At 44.6% G+C, this 15,790-nt stretch overlaps 2 protein-coding genes and 1 long non-coding RNA gene across 8 annotated transcripts; 1 reads left to right on the top strand and 2 right to left on the bottom strand.

The window, feature by feature from the left end:
• Positions 1 to 1,039: 1,039 nt before the first annotated feature.
• Positions 1,040 to 13,359, bottom strand: LOC105191510 (mitogen-activated protein kinase kinase kinase 11). Of its 6 annotated transcripts, XM_025297068.1 has the most exons (15): positions 12,137 to 12,327; positions 11,826 to 12,060; positions 11,423 to 11,640; positions 10,889 to 11,229; positions 10,626 to 10,806; positions 10,360 to 10,508; positions 10,071 to 10,243; positions 9,855 to 9,875; positions 9,402 to 9,648; positions 9,102 to 9,221; positions 8,401 to 8,604; positions 6,603 to 6,632; positions 3,204 to 3,612; positions 2,545 to 2,877; positions 1,040 to 2,273 (listed from the first exon to the last, which is right to left on the bottom strand). In XM_025297068.1, the coding sequence occupies exons 1-15, from the start codon at positions 12,325 to 12,327 to the stop codon at positions 1,544 to 1,546; spliced, it is 3,582 nt and encodes a 1,193-aa protein (XP_025152853.1). In that variant the 3' UTR covers positions 1,040 to 1,543. The 6 variants fall into 6 exon arrangements, with proteins under 6 accessions (XP_025152853.1, XP_025152856.1, XP_025152857.1 ...); XM_025297071.1 differs by lacking the exon at positions 8,401 to 8,604 and having other exon boundaries at positions 12,137 to 13,359; XM_025297070.1 differs by lacking the exon at positions 6,603 to 6,632 and having other exon boundaries at positions 1,041 to 2,273; positions 12,137 to 13,359.
• Positions 2,697 to 3,357, top strand: LOC112588185 (uncharacterized). The gene is made up of 3 exons (XR_003112616.1): positions 2,697 to 2,879; positions 2,960 to 3,060; positions 3,177 to 3,357. It is a non-coding gene; the product is annotated as an uncharacterized LOC112588185 (long non-coding RNA).
• A 262-nt stretch (positions 13,360 to 13,621) lies between the features above and the next one.
• Positions 13,622 to 14,937, bottom strand: LOC105191505 (alpha-ketoglutarate-dependent dioxygenase alkB homolog 7, mitochondrial). Its single transcript, XM_011154947.3, has 5 exons — positions 14,796 to 14,937; positions 14,443 to 14,700; positions 14,183 to 14,356; positions 13,983 to 14,110; positions 13,622 to 13,885 (listed from the first exon to the last, which is right to left on the bottom strand). The coding sequence occupies exons 2-5, from the start codon at positions 14,695 to 14,697 to the stop codon at positions 13,753 to 13,755; spliced, it is 690 nt and encodes a 229-aa protein (XP_011153249.1). The 5' UTR covers positions 14,698 to 14,700; positions 14,796 to 14,937; the 3' UTR covers positions 13,622 to 13,752.
• Between the last annotated feature and the right edge of the window lie 853 nt (positions 14,938 to 15,790).

Raw genomic sequence — 15,790 nt, 5'->3', positions numbered from 1 at the left:
ACTTGGGTCCTTACCAATCGTGACAACGGAATTTGCAGCTTCTCACGGTCGACAAGGACCCAAGTTGGTTACGTCGAGATGTTTCTGAAAAATTTCTGGAGATACGTTTTTGTTCACGTCAACTTCTACCTCTTCGTTAAATAGCTTCTTTCGGATTTTTCTAGTTGCCGAGCCGTTTCTCTATGCCTCCTCCGTTTCCATGTTCGGCTTTTATTAATTATTTAAGAATATCGTTGCACACATGGTGTGCCACTATCACCGCCGATCGACCGCCAGTCATAGAGTTCTCGCGAAGTCGGTGTCGATTTGGGGGGCGACTCCGCGACTTCGAGCGAGTTTGTCATCAGCAGTCGGCGTCACGGTGCTACACCGTGTGTATATTCGCAGAAGAATATTTACTTTTGGAATAATAATAATAATAATATATGCGACTCGAATATACACGCGCGCAGAGAATTGCAACCTTTACTTACATATATACAGGATATTCGTTTGAAAACTTTCCAGCTAATTATCTCGAAAACTATCAGAGATATTAAAAAAAGCTAAATCTTTTAAATTAATAGAGCTAAAACTTGTAATTTAATAATTTTGAAGTTTCCAAAGGTCGATAAGTTAACAAAAGTTAGGGCACTATTATAGTAATATATTCTTGATAGTAAATGAAGTAAAAAAGTCTAATACTATTTTTTCTTTACGACGAATAGTTAGCGAGATATCGTAAATTAAATGTTGAAAACCACCAAGTTTTCCTTAAATATTTTAAAAAATATTAGGCAAGTAAAAAAATGTTTCAGACAAAAGTTGTTCAAATTAATTGATAGAAAAAGAAGGCATAATAAAAAAAGTAGGCTTTCTATTTTAAAAAATTAAGTTGACCTTCAACTGACCTTGAAAATGCCCTCCAAATAAAAAACTGATAATGCCATTCTCTTTCCCCTTTGAAATCATGGAACACGTAATTTAGCTTTTCTTAATATCTTTCATAGTTTTCGAGATAATTAGCTGAAAAGTTTTCAAATGAATACCCTGTATATATATACATATATATATATATGTATGTATATATATATATCGTGACACGCATATCAAATACCACTATGTTACGAAATAAAAAATCACCTAATCGCGCGTTACAACGTTGCACGCTCTACAACGAAGCGAGTCGCGCTCGGATTGTACGCGTGGCGTTGTATGGAATGTCGTCAGTTTCCCGGAGTAGTTAAATTAGTGTAAGATTACGACCCGCTGTTCTACCGATGAGTATCATCCGCGAGAGGCAGTGCTTCGACAACATGCGACATCGTTCCGCGACTCTCTAGTTCCGCCGACGAACCGAGTGCGGGCCCTCGAGGCTCGATTATAGGAGCGACGATGACCGCGACGGGCGACTTTCACGACCCGACATAACCGGCGACACGAGAGGAGATAGTCCTACGTTCTCTATGAGACATCGATCAGCGACAGTGAGAGAACATTTCGACGAACGCTCTGTCTCAGTGCAGTCCTACGTGAGTTTCGCGCGGTCTTAAATAAGCCAGTGCTATGACAAGAACTCCCTCTCGAGCTCCGAGATGCTCGGCTTCCTACTTCGGTTGAGCCGGCGATTCGCTTGCAGTGGCACCGTCACGTCCTGACTCTGCCCATGCACCGGAATGTCCAGCAGCGTCTCCCTGTGGTCGCGCGGCACGCCGTCGCGGTCGAAGGTCACCGGCGAGAAACGCACCCGGCCAATGGAGATCTGGCTGTCCTTGGCGGAAACGTAGCTCGAGTCCTCGGACGTGAGCGAGTCGGGCGGGGTCGGGTTCGTCGGCGTGCCCGAGCCCGAGTTGTTCTTGCTGACGCTCTTGCTCGGCGAGTTGTAGGAGTAACTAGAGCGCTTCAGACTCGAGCGCAATCGCGTGATCACCTCCAGGTTACTCGGCCTATCGCCCGAGTTGCTGCTGGAATCGTGAGAATTCTGGCGGGTCAGCAACGGCGAGCCATATTCGTGATTCAGGATACTCGAGCCGTACGTCGACGCCAAGTTGGAGATTACGTTCGACGGTCGCTGATAATACGGCACGGGCGAGTACACGCCGTAATCATCCTCGTCCTCCAGGCGAAACGTCGGGTTCACGTTGCTCTGGCTCGACGTGCTGGCGTTGGAGACGTTGGACGAGGTGCGGTGATGCGTGTAAGGCAGAAGTCTGGACACCGGTCTGGCCGGGCTGTTCATGCTACTTGGATTGTCGTACGCGTGTGGAAACTCGGGGCACTCGAGCATCCGGTCGCTGAAAGAACGGGAAATTCTTCATTCATCGTCTGCGCTGTGATGCACTGATTTGAAGCTGCGGAAGACTCTATCTTAAGCCTTAAATGTATTATTACTGCATCGATTTAATTGAGGCAACTTGAAGCTTTTGTCCGGGCGATCTAGAAGACTTGATTTTAAGCCCTGGATATATTAGCTATGCTATATTTATAATTTAAGATTATCTGACAGAACTTTTGAATCGACTACCCTGATGTACTTGCATCTTATATTTTGATACTCGTACTTACTGACACTCCGTAGGTACGTAATACGGCGGTTCGGGGGAACGATAATACTCCGGCGGTACGACGGTGTACACCGGTGGCCCGTAATCCGGAAACGGGGCGACGTTGCCCATGTATATCGTCGGCACCCTCTCCATCCGGTCGACGCGAGCTGCGTCGTGCGAGTACGCGTCCTCGTTGCTGGTGCTGCTGCTCTTCCTCCTCGGGCTCGGCGTCGGGGCGTTGGAGCCGGTCGTGCTGCTGGTGTAGTGCTGCGGGGAGTCCGTGAAGCGCAACGGCTTGTCCGGCATCGCTGGAAGGCCAGGCGCTATGCCACCCATGTTACTTAGGAACGGCCTGTAAGAACGGTGTAGTCGTTAGACTTATCCGTCAATCAAATGCAAACTGATAATTTACAAAAAGATTCGCTTTTTTTAAGATGTTCTCTAGGAGTTTGCATTATCCGGGAAGACTGTGTACCTTCTTAGTTACACCAGGGACTTCAGTTGAAAAAAAGATGAGGGAGTCATCCCTTACCAAGTAAGAAATTTCGTACATTGATCCCCTTCTTGACTCCACAGAATGACAAATATGATTATCGTAAGGCGTATCATTTGGGAAACTAAACCGACCGCTCATTTCGATGGTGGTTTTAGGTGCTACCGAGAGACCAGTCGGATTACCTGTAATGGTGTGCCCGTCCGTGATAAGTGTTGTGCGGATAGCCGCTGCTCGAGCTGAACTCGTAATCAGCGCCGAGATAAGAGTTGCGATTTGAGCCGGTGTCCGCTTGAAACCACCACCTGGGCTGCTCCTCGTCGCACTCGCTCACTCGGGGATACAGTCGCGGGTGAATCGGGGATATGTTCGACATTCTCACGTCGTAGCCGGTGGCCACGCCGGCCAGCATCGCCGCGATGTTGTATAGCACCAGCTCTATTATGCTTAGCTTTGGTTTCTTCGTCTCGCCGTTGTATAGGGTGGGCATAGGAACGGCCATCGGCATGATGTACGACCCAGTCAGACCGGGCTTCAGCGGATAATCCGACGTTATCCAGTCGGTCGACAGGTCGGGCGGTAATGCTGTATAATCTATAAAAGACATTCACGTTTGGGGTGACAATGGTATAGCGCACGCTCGCGTGGATAGTGGAATCGTCAAGATAGCAGATCGGTCGCGAGATCTCGCTTGCGAGGATCACACTGTGCGCAGTTTTCTCTTCTCTCGTGTTCGCTCAGACTCTCGCGAATCCGACTCGGATTCGCGACTCGCAGAAACTCATGTGCCTTCTTCCTTACCTTGTTACCGCGCTTCGAACCGACCGATTAACGTATAAGTTTTCGTCGTACGTGTACTCTTACGCTCGGAGCTCTTTATTTAACGGTGACTAAACACTGCGGGATAGCTCGTGTAATTCGCGTGCTTGGTAGTCTCTCTCTCTCTCTCTCTCTCTCTCTCTCATTAATATCAATTAAATTATTATTTATATTAATCATTATATTATCCATGCATGTGTAAAGCGATTGCTCGTATCGGAAGATATTAAGTATTATCGTGGCGCGTTAGAGCTACGTTCAATCTCTATAGCTAAGAGCAAACACCAAAGAAAAAAAAAAATGCACCCACACAAGTACAACATGTAAGGCGTATTTTAAAAATCGGCCAAGTCGTCGCCAAGATACGCGCGATAATCTCAAACAGAACGTGCGCTTTCTAAAAGTACTAAGAGTTGCAATCCAAATTATAATTCCATGATATCTTCTTTTGCAGACTCGGCCAATTCTTACAGACAGAAGCAAAGTTCAACGTACTGAGAAGAAACAGAAATGTATCAACCTACTGTAATCCTTGGCAACAATGTGTAGAGCAACTACGTCTAAGATAGAGTTTAGAAATGGAAGGCATTGCTCTGGTCGAAAACGTGAAACACTCTCTCCAAACTCTGAAGACATCCCGTCGGATGAGTTGGACGATAAAAACGATTACACGCAAGTTGTTTCGTACACACATTTTTTGCCTCAGGAGATCCTTACTCTAAGAATTTTGCCCTCGTCAATTCGGAACAAGACAATTGTGAACAGATTTCTATTACATGAAGTCGGATTAAATTGCTCAAGCACTCACAATCGGACGTTCCCGCGTGATTCCTGTTCCTCGCAACTGTCGGAGATAGAATGTAACAGAATTGCACGCAAGTAATATTTGCTCGTCAGCGAGCCTAGGATCTTAGGAAGAGAGAGGGACCAAACCCAATTGGAGTTAACAGTTAGGATCCTACTGGAAGCATGCAAGGATCGTTTTTTTACGCTCGGCCATCGACACACACAGTAACTTTTTTCTCTTTCTCTCTTTTTTTTCTTTTTTTTTTATCGAAAGCGCAAAATGTGACGAGACCGATAATTGCGGTACGAGCCATTGTAAACTGTAACATTCGTTACATCTCATTGTACATCTCATTGTCGGTGAAAGTTTTCGTACACGCAATCGTCTAAAATTTTGTGTACCGTACCGGTAAAAAAAAAAAAGATGCTACACGAGATGTTGATTCAATCAATGTTTCATCAGAATACATTCGTTCTATCGCCAAAGACCGAGCGTAAAAAATTCAGCAAAACGAAAAAACAAAATTCAATGTGTCCAACTGAAAAGGTTTTATTGAAAAAATTTCTATCACTAAAATACAAATGTGCGTGTGGCTCCGTGTGTTGAGAATGTGATGTGTGCAAAAATCTCTGCTCTCGAGAAACGGTTACGGAAGTTTTGGCATAACAACAGTACAGAAACAAATTCGCTGAGAGTTGCATTAACAATCAATAAATTTGCAATCGATCTAAATGCACATAAGGCAACAAGATAAAAGAGGGCTACTTTAACAAATATATATTTTTCTCTCTCTCTCTCTCTCTCTCTCTCTCTCTCTCTCTTTCTTTCTCTCTCCCTTTCTTTCTATATATAAATGTTTATATATAGACTATATATATGACCATATAATTTTGATTTCACTTTGTTGTTATAAAAATTATGACTATGCAGACATACACAACCTGATAACGCTCCAATGTAAAGACATGTATCGTTATAGTTGAACTTTGCGGCAATGGCCGAAGCGTGTGACTCTTTCTCTCTCTCTCTCGCTCTCTCTCTTTCTCTCTCTCTTTCTCTCTGTCTCTCACGTAGTAGTGGGCTGTTAGATCTGCTTGTTAGAAATGTGTTATGTCTTCCAGATAATATCAGAAAAGAACCAACACCAGAAAGACTGCGTGTGTATATATATATATATATATAAAATATATATATCCTTTTTTCTTATATTCTCTCTCATTATAGATTTTTAGCTTACTCGGACTACGAGTATCACATCGGCTTAAATTAGGATAAATTAATTCGTAAATTAATGCAAAACTGGGTACAAAAACAAGTCCATGCCCTCTGCATAAACATTTAAAAATAGTGCATAACATATCTAATGTATACTTTAGACAATTTCATCCTCCGAGACAACTTTTAGGGCCCGCCTGTGCACCAGCTAGCATTCTCTCGTCGTACGATAAACTTAAATTCCTATCTGGTCCCTCACCGAATTTCTTTTCTCTCTCTCTCTCTTTCTTTTTTTTGAGGCAAAACCACTTCGCGCCAGTCAGAGCGAAATGAGCGTCCACGAAGTCCGTACACAGATCGTCCGAAAAGTGTACATCTAATTATCGACCTCAAATGACTGATAGATAATGAGAAAAAAACACTATCGATCGGTGCATACATGCATTATATTACTATGTGAACAATCACTAAGCATAAACTACGTGACAGGGCTCATTGAAAAAAAAAAAAAAAAAAAGAAAAAATTCAGTTATGAAAGTAAAAAGACATTGCCTACATTGAGATCTTCGTTTTTAGCTTTACAATACGCAAATGTAAATCATCGTCTTGGTGGAATTAAACGTGACGGGAATATCAGTGACGGATGGAAGCACGGAAGAAGGAGACGGAAGAAGATGAAGAAAAAGAGGAGAAGGGGCTGGATATAAAGTGGACATCATTGAAATATATAACAACCGTTGCGGCAATGTGTGAGAAAACTTACGGGTGTGGTAGATGCTTTCCTCAGAGAGGCCTGCGATAGAATAGAAACACACGGTCAGTACGAAGTCATTCAAAAATACCATGTAACGGAGAAAAGTGCAGTGGAGAAAAGGTGACATGCCATATCGAAATGCGTTTCGAGCTGCAAGCTCTACTTGTGCCCCCGTCAAATCTAAAGTGTCCATGATCGACTGCACTTTCTTAAAATGATGGATACCACGTGCGTCAATCTAATCAACAGCGGGACAGTATCCTAGAATCTCGCGTAACATGACGGCTCGCGCGCGAGAAACGTTCGTAATCGTCAGTGTGGAAACACTGACATTGATGAAATTCATCTCATCGGCCGCGATTCATCACGACGATAATAATCATTGAATCAATGCCTATCTCTTTCACGTGCGCGTGCGGTATCTATCGTCGAAAGAAACCGCGGCAGGTCGGGGACAGCCGACAATGTCGCAGGAGTACATCCGTTCTGGCCGTGCGCGCGCGCTATGTTTACTTATCATTCTTTCGCGGGAATTGTTCAGCAGCGAAATGTTTGAACACCACGTCGATATCCTCGGAACTGGGCCCGATGGTGTCCGGGGGAGACGCGGGCAGACTTCTCTTTGGACTATAATTCGTACGGGGACTATGGCGATCGGCCTCGTGGAGGCGACCGGACGTGTGCACAACGCTGTCGCCGTCGCAGCTGCGCAAGTACTCGTTATTCCTGGACTTGTGATGCAAGAGGGAATTCATCTCGATGCCGTGATCGAGACGGTACGCGGCCTGCTTCGCGGGCACGTCCGGCGTCGTCTCGACGTTGATCGGCGACCTCTTATGCCTGGGTACCTCGTGGTACGGCCCCAGCGAGCTCTTCGACCTGGAGCTGTCGTTCGAGTGCTCCGAGTCGAAGTTGCACAACTCGGACTCGAGACTCTCGAAGTCGATGCCCTCGCGGGAGTTGGCCGCGAGGAACCTCGGCACCGTCGTGTTCGCCTGATCGGAGTCGCGACGGCTCAACTGCGGTATGGATATCACGTTCTCCTGGACACTGTACTCCACTTTAACCGTGGCGGTTTTGTCGTCGAGCGCGTCCCGGCTGCCCCATGTCTTCATCTTGTTGAACACCCTCAGTGGGCTCTTGGATATGCGCGACTTGTGCTGAGAGGAGGAAGAGGTGGTGGAGGAGGTCTTACCGATGGAATTCTCGGGGCTCGACTCGAGACCATCGGTGTCGTTAATTTTGATGGTGACCGAGTTCTTTCTCTCGGTACTACGCGGCGAATTGAGGGAGCTCTTGCGCGAGCCGGACGGCGACCGGAAGAAATCGGCTAAGGACGCTAAGCGCGACTCCGAACTGTCTCTGCGCTTCGACTCCTTCGACTTGCTTCTATCGCGTTTCTTACTCTTGACCCGCTTCGCGGTGCCCACCAGAGTGCACGCCACATTCTGCACGAAATTCGTGGAGTACGAGTGCTCCCATTCGGGCGGCCTCTGGCATTTGGGCGACGTGGTGGCCTTCATGGAAGCGCCACCACCCGCACGGCCGACCCGATTCGGGTAATCGTCGTTGATTATCGGGGGCCCGTCCGAGGATTGAGTCTTAAGATCGTTCGGGGCTTTATGCAGAACTATGGACTCGTATATGTCGTTGTCCAGAATGACAAAGTCCTCGCCTATGTTGCAGGGCGCGAAGCCCTGCATGATGCTGTCGAGGTTTTGCGGCATATCGTTATAGCTACTACATCCCGGCTGATTGTCTATCAGGTTATTGGCCGAGGAGTACAATTTTCTGGAGGTAGGGTTACCTATTTCCTGCAGAAGCGGGGAGCGGTGCGCGTTCGCCAACAGGGCTGTACGCAGCGGTGTCTTTTCGAGATCTGGCGCGGAACGGGACCAGCGTTTGCCGCCAGGGGAGGCGGGATTCGGCGGCTGGGTGATAATAGCCCCGCGTTCACGTTGATGAAGCGTCGACGGTCCCCAAGTCTTACCCTTTACTCCGTCCGCCGGTACTAGACGGGGAAAGAAAGAGAAACAAAGTGCTACTCACTACGGTACTAACTACTCAAATCTCCTCTCCTTCGCTCAATTCGACGGAGGCGACTCGGAGGCTTCTTACGGATATACTCTCTTCGGGAAGCGACTGTATATATTCAAACGATATCATTGTGCACACTAATCTCAGCGAGATGGTATACTCTGTATCACTATGGTATAATACAATAGCTCAAAGTAATTGTGGCTTTTGCGAGAGAAGAAAGTAAAATGGAGAGGTATCCATGTATGTATATATGTATGTAGAAACAATGATTGTGCACACCATGCCGAAAAAGTATTGACATGTATAAAAAGTACAAGGTGTCTACCACGAACAAACAGTGTAACACTCAAATTGTCTGATTACAATTCAATACGTTCGATCGCTCGTAAAGTCACTCATATTGCACGATACATTGTCAATAATTACGGTACTACTGAAAGCGTTCAAAAGTGGATTTATTATACTTACATGCGATTGCTCGGAGTCTTGGAATGCTGGGCGAGCCTGGTGGGCTGTTGGGTCTCGACGGGTTTCTCACCTTGCCTCGATCCAAGGCCGTGTGCTGAACGGTGATCGTATGACGAAAATCTAAACAGGGATATCTCTAATTACAAACCGAGATATATCATTCTTCACCGAAATATATTTTAAAGAAAGGAGTATATATATATATATAAAATCGCTGCTTACACCTAAATCAATTTTGGAAAATCGATTTTGTACACAGCGTCTGAACGATAATTTGGAGAAAGAGAGTGATTATTTTACCCGATGGCGCACTAATGTTGCTCCCAGGCTCCTTTTTGTTTAACTTCAATCGCGACTTCTTGAATTTGCCACGTCTCTTGTTCGGCGTAGGCGTATTCTGTTGTTGAATGATCATTACGGTGAGTTCCCTTTCTAAGAGATCTATCTCGCGCGCAGCTAACTCCTGCTCCCGCTGCCTCAAGTTCTCTTCGTGCTGTCTCTGTTGCACCTGTGCCTTCGTCAGTTCTTCCTCTCTACAGCGCAGCTCCTTGCAAGCGAAATTAAAAAGACACGTCAGACGGCCAATTTACTTAGAGCACCGTAATTATATATGTATGTACCGAGTCATATCACATGTTCTACGAAACTTAAAGACAATAATTAACTTTTATCGAAAGAATAAAAAATATATGTAAACGGGACGACTATTCCTCTAACAGTGATATATTAAGCAACTTTTTTATTTCGTCTTACCTCCTCTAAAGAACGGCATGCCTTTGCAAAGCGTTTGAAATAACGATTATAAATATTATTTATTTTGTAATACATATTTGTATACGTGTAAGGTTTGAAAATGACATCTTACAAAATTTGTAGGAGAGATTGTACGAGAATACGATATTTTTTGAATAATTTCAAATGTAAAGATACAAGTAATTCTCAAACACAATAACGTCATAATGCTTATACCTTTTCCTTCATGCGCAGCCCGTGCAGAACTTGCTCAATCTCCAGTCTCCAATCTTCCTGCATCGTGTGAAAAGACTCGTGTGGCGTTGCCGCGAATGCATCTCGCACCTCCTCCAGAGCTATTAAAATCTCCGCGAATCCAGGTCGAGCATGACTGTCCGATGCCCAACATTCTAAATAATAAATTACTTTCAGTATACTAAACTCACTCTGGACTTACTAAAGTACGCGATTATAAGCACGATTTGAGAAGAAAAGGATCTCTCAGCGCGTCTAATTAATCTCTCACCTTCCATGAGATACCTCCAGGGTTGAGGGCAAGTTGATGGTATAGGTAGAGTCAGTTTATTAACAGCGACGCCGTATGCTATAGCCAAAGTATCGATGCCTTTGTACGGTATCTCTCCCGTCAGGAGTTCCCACAACAGCACACCGTAGCTGTGAGTGAAGATTTCAAGTACTTGAATTAAAAGTCAGACACAGCTCAAGGAAAATACGACGAAAACGCTCATTCGTGAGATGAAGACATCAGACCCAAAGACATCGAAAACTGACCTCCATACATCACTGGCTTTGCTGAAGGTGCTCTTCTTGATCACTTCCGGCGCCATCCAGGCGTAAGTGCCCGCCGCTGACATGCGGGTTGTTTTGTAGACTTCTCTCGCTAAACCAAAGTCCGTGATCTTTAGGGTTTTGTATTGCAGATCGTCGTTTTCAATCGGCTCGCTCAGTAACACTATCGATGTGAAAAGATGTTCCGAATGAAAAGAAGGGAACGGACTCACCGATGTTATTGTCGACTTGTTGACATGTCTTACCATTGGAGCTTTTCAGATCCCTATGGATAAGGCTTATAGGAGCTTTATTGTGGAGGTAATCCATTCCCCTCGCGATCTGTATCGCCCAATCGACTAATACGTCGGGTCTTATTTTCCTGCCACTAAGGACTCTGTTAAGACTGCCGCCGCGGGCGTACTCCATCACAAGACACATATTGGGCATCTTTATACACACCCCTTCTAATTGCACAATATTTTCGTGTTTCAATAACCAGAATAATTTCGCTTCCTGCCGTACATTTTCTAACGTTACACTGGGCTCTTCGTCCGGGTCTTGGCGCGCAGCCTTCACGGCTACCTCGCGGCCCTTCCAAAAGCCCCTGAAAAATCAAAGGAATCTTACTAATGAGCACTATCTTCATCGCGAGATATGTATGTGTATGTGTATATGTCTTGAAATCATTGTCGGTACTTTAGAATCAGTATATCAGAATCTTTTTCCATGGAATGTTTCTGAAACAAACGTGACGCTGATAGCTCTGCACATCTATACGAAGCGATTCGTTCGCCTACCTGTACACTTTCCCAAATCCTCCGACCCCTATAACTTCCTCCAGTTGCAGCTCTTCGAAATTGATTTCGATAGGTTGCACCTTATCGATCACCGACGAGACTCGATCGATACTCTCTGCCTCCGCGACGAAGTTCGCAGGAAAGATTCCCACTTTCCCGTGAACTTTTCCAGTCCACCATCCTTCGTCGCCTGAGATTTTCGAGTCCTTCGACAAAACCTATCGTAAAGAACAACTGTGTTTTACACTGGCAGACTCTTATGCTAAAATAAATACATTGTCGCGATTGAATCGGCCGTTTCCCAATCGACTATTTGCAATCAACATACCAAGTAGGGAGTTTTCACAAAATGATCTCAATGAAACAAATAATCGAGATTAAATTATCCTGGAAGTTGAACTACCTCAACAGTCTCCCCTCTCTGAAGAGATAACTCATCTTCACCCTGAGCAACGTAATCAAAGAGGGCTGTGAAGATAGTAGTGCTGTTGTCCTGTCGTGACTGAGAAGAGGAATGTGTACCGTGGGATGGACTAGTCTGTTGGGAGACAGTTCTCGCAGTTCCACCGCTATGCGTATCAGAAACGCTGCTGTCAGACATATTGTTACTGGACGTATGTCCATATATGTAACTGTAACTGCAAAAAGGAATCTCCCTGATGAAAATTGCTCAGGTCACCTCCCGTAGGTCTTGTCTACGGTGTATGGCTTTACCTAGCGTTATGACTATTGGTTCTGCTGTTATGCTGATACCGCGGTGATGAGTTGGCCGTGTTTGGACTATGAGGATGTGAGGAGCCATTCTCTGGGTAGAGTAGGTAACGCTCGCTCCGATGACGAGCGTCCGGTTGTCCGTGGTCCATCAAGGTAGACAAGCCTCTCGCCGATAGCCCGGCCGGCGGCATATGGCTCGACACTCTCCTTACTCCTCTCTTCTGCGTAAATCACACTCTTTCCTTCTTCTCTCGACTCCACGCGCCGATACCGCGTTACACCGCGCGACGCAAAACACTAAGTTGCGATTTAACGTTTCGTCTCTTATCGCGGCCGAGTGACGATACATATCAGGAACGAGAAGCGTCGTCGTCCTGACGCATCCTGGATCACCGTGGGACAAGGCAGGGACTTGGAGCAAGCGGTTTACATCGGATACACTCCCCCCCTGCTTGGCGCTTGTAAGTACTACGAGAATGCGAAATCGGATCGCGTTAGCGTGATTGATACGTTTCCCATCGGCTACAATGTTCCGGGAATACGCGACGGGTTTCCTGCGCGACGGTAAGAAGCAAACAGGAGGAGAGGACGCGATCACGTCTCGACTCGCTTTCTCCCTCTCTCTCTCTCTCTCTCTCTCTCTCCTCTTACCACCCTGTGCGTGAAAACAATTTCACGGAAACCGGCATTCTGAGGCGCGTGTCCGCGAATGGCGCGCACGGACCTAGTTCGTCCTGTCGCGAGGACGATCTTCGATGGTCCGTGGTCGCGGGGCGGAATTCGGCGAAGGCGGAGGAGGCCGCGATATGCCGAAATACCAGTCTCGACGGTCTCGCGTCAGGGTGTGTATACCTACAAGCCCACTCTTTCCCTCTCTCTCTCGCGCGCTCTCGCTCTCTCTCTCTCTCTCTCTCTCTCACTCTTTCTCTCCCACTCTCTCTCTCTCTCTCTCTCTCTCTCTCTCTCTCCCTTGCTCTCTCTTTCTGTTGACGAGGCCTGTTTTTCTCGCCGCCGGGTCGTTCCTACGGTCGGCCGACTTGGGTCACGGGGGGTTCAAGCAGCCGCGCTCGCCGCCCCGAGGACACGACGCTTCGCGTCAGCCCGCACGTCGCGCGACGATGCCACATTTAACAATAGAAAACGGAGCAGCACTCATAGCAATAACCTCGCGGACGCCATGTTTCGTACGACGGCCCCGCCATGAACCCGCGACGCTCGTATAGACGACGCGCATCGCGTCCTGCTCTGTCGCGCCTCCGCTGACACCATCTGTTATCGGTCGCCGTGTATCATGTGAACGGCTGTTCACATACATCGGGTGCCCGCCTGGGTATTTAAATTCATGCTTGAACGGGAGTTCGAGGCTTTTAAAAGACTGTTTCTCGAGCTCCACGTGTGAAGTCAGACGTCTCGCCTTTAATATCGCGAGTGAATCTAAGTGGATATGAGCGATATTGTATGATGTAAATTTTCACTTCTCATGTGTACCTTGGCTACTTGATTCTCGAAGATATGCTCTTTATTATTAGCAATAATTCTTGCTAGCTATGATTGAATATTTGATATTTACATGGGATATCTTTAGGATGTAAGGTATCTTAATTGCACAACAAATCCTAGCTAATTTCAGGATCAGGTTCACTTCTGCATATCACAGAGATACGTCTATTCTTTGGTATATGTTGTCCTTCAAAATATGATTCCTCAGATTTGAGAATTTCATGGTTGTACTTGTACCTTGCAACACCACTGAAAACATAATTGTATACAAAAATTTTCAAGTATATCAGTATATTCAAGTATATCAGCTAATAATAGCAAAGCATGAGAACAAGTTGTATCAAACCTCATGATATACAGTGACCTCCTTGGAAGTAGAAAGCACTCTGAGCACTCTTTCTCATGTTCCACCATTGTCAGTCTCATTACACTGTCACTTAATAAGCTTAATCCTGCAATAATCCCTCCACAAAACTACAAAAAATTTCATCTATATGTAAAATTACTTAGAGGTCATCTCGAAACGTAACAGCAACGTTTTGTTACCCTGATACTATCAACATGAGGCTTTATCCATCCCTTAGCTGACAAATCCAATATATGCACCAGCGAGAGCTGTGCCACATCCCGTGGGAATGCTGTTTTACGAACCCTATCAATAATCTCTGAATTATCTTCATTCCACTTTCTCCATTCTGTTTCTCTGTAACCATGTATCGCCTATGAAAGAAAATAAAGGCGATAATATATAAGAAATAAACCAAATATTTCTATGTGCTCTGTGTGAAAATTGACATCTTACTAACATTGTCCCAGTGGGAAAACTCGTAACGCAACCGCTTCATGTAAGGTTCAATCTCTTGCAATAAAATCTCTTCCTCTTTCTCACTGATGAAATTTGGCAAAATTTTCATAGTGTTGTGTAACTCCACTTTCCAATCCTTCATTAAATCCGCATTTAATTCTTTCGTATCTGAATTAGAATTAGCAACATGTCTCAAGCTGGTGTAACAAAATGCTCTATTTGCGATGCGGGATATCACACGTGAGGTCAGCACCATTTCCTAAATTTAAAAATCTGTCAATACTTGTCAAGAAATAAAGATTTCGATATAAATTAGCCGTTAGCAAATATATAATATATACAAGCGACACAGACCAATCATAAACTACTGAAGCTTGATTATTTTACAATTGCAGTTTTATATCAGTTAACGGTTCTCATTATATATTCATATCAGACAAATCTGACAGCAATACATAGGTTATTTCTGATTGATATAAAGGTTATACATTTAAATGGCTTTACAGCATGGATTATAACTGCTGTGAAAACATCTAGAGCATAAACCAGATGATGTAAAGCCAAAAATCTTTAAGGGCGGATTCACATCTTGGTAGAAAAGCAGAGAGCAAAAAGGCAGCATCCAATCAGAACTGATAACCTGTCTTTCACTTGGCTTCGCAATTGCCCGGAGCGATGTCACTTGTATTATTTCCTGACATATCTATCGTACGCTATCAATTTTTTAATTTGATATAAAATGTGTTCTGAGTTAGCATGTGATTTTCTTAAATTTTTCTTCATGTTTATTACGATTAAACTTGATATTTTTATCTAGTGTATATTTGTTAATAGTTATTTATCATCTTGATATTTTCCGATATCTTTTTCCCATTACTCCATATCTGTTACAATTTATGCTCATTTTGAACTTCAGCTTTGCACTCCATCCACGATATTTCCAAGAGGGCGTTAGTGCTCAGCGAGAGTTCTCTGGTATTTCTCTGGTATTCTAAATCCAGAAGACCAACGGTCTTTATTAGTGTCTCGTCGATGCTGCTGATTATTCGGTAGAACGACAATACTTTAAATATTATCTCTCTTTTTCTATGTGATTTTATATTTTATTATAAACATCATGCTGAATGATATTTGAGATATCGTTTAGCGCGCGCAAAATGTTTCGTTGTATAGCAACTTCGTCGGTAAATCATGCGTTGGATTTGCATAAATAATGAACATTACGTAACATTGCACGAATAAAAAATATACAATATAATATACTTAATTATAAATTTTTATACGCATCTATGAAAAGTACTAGGTTAATTGCAAATTGTTTGTTTAATTAATTTATATCAAAAACGACT

The sequence above is a fragment of the Harpegnathos saltator genome, unplaced genomic scaffold, assembly GCF_003227715.2.
Source record: "Harpegnathos saltator strain DR-91 unplaced genomic scaffold, Hsal_v8.6 scaffold168, whole genome shotgun sequence".
In the NCBI taxonomy this organism is placed as follows: Eukaryota; Metazoa; Arthropoda; class Insecta; order Hymenoptera; family Formicidae; genus Harpegnathos; species Harpegnathos saltator.
Note: the sequence above shows the minus strand (reverse complement) of the source record. Positions and strands in the feature narration are given on the sequence as shown.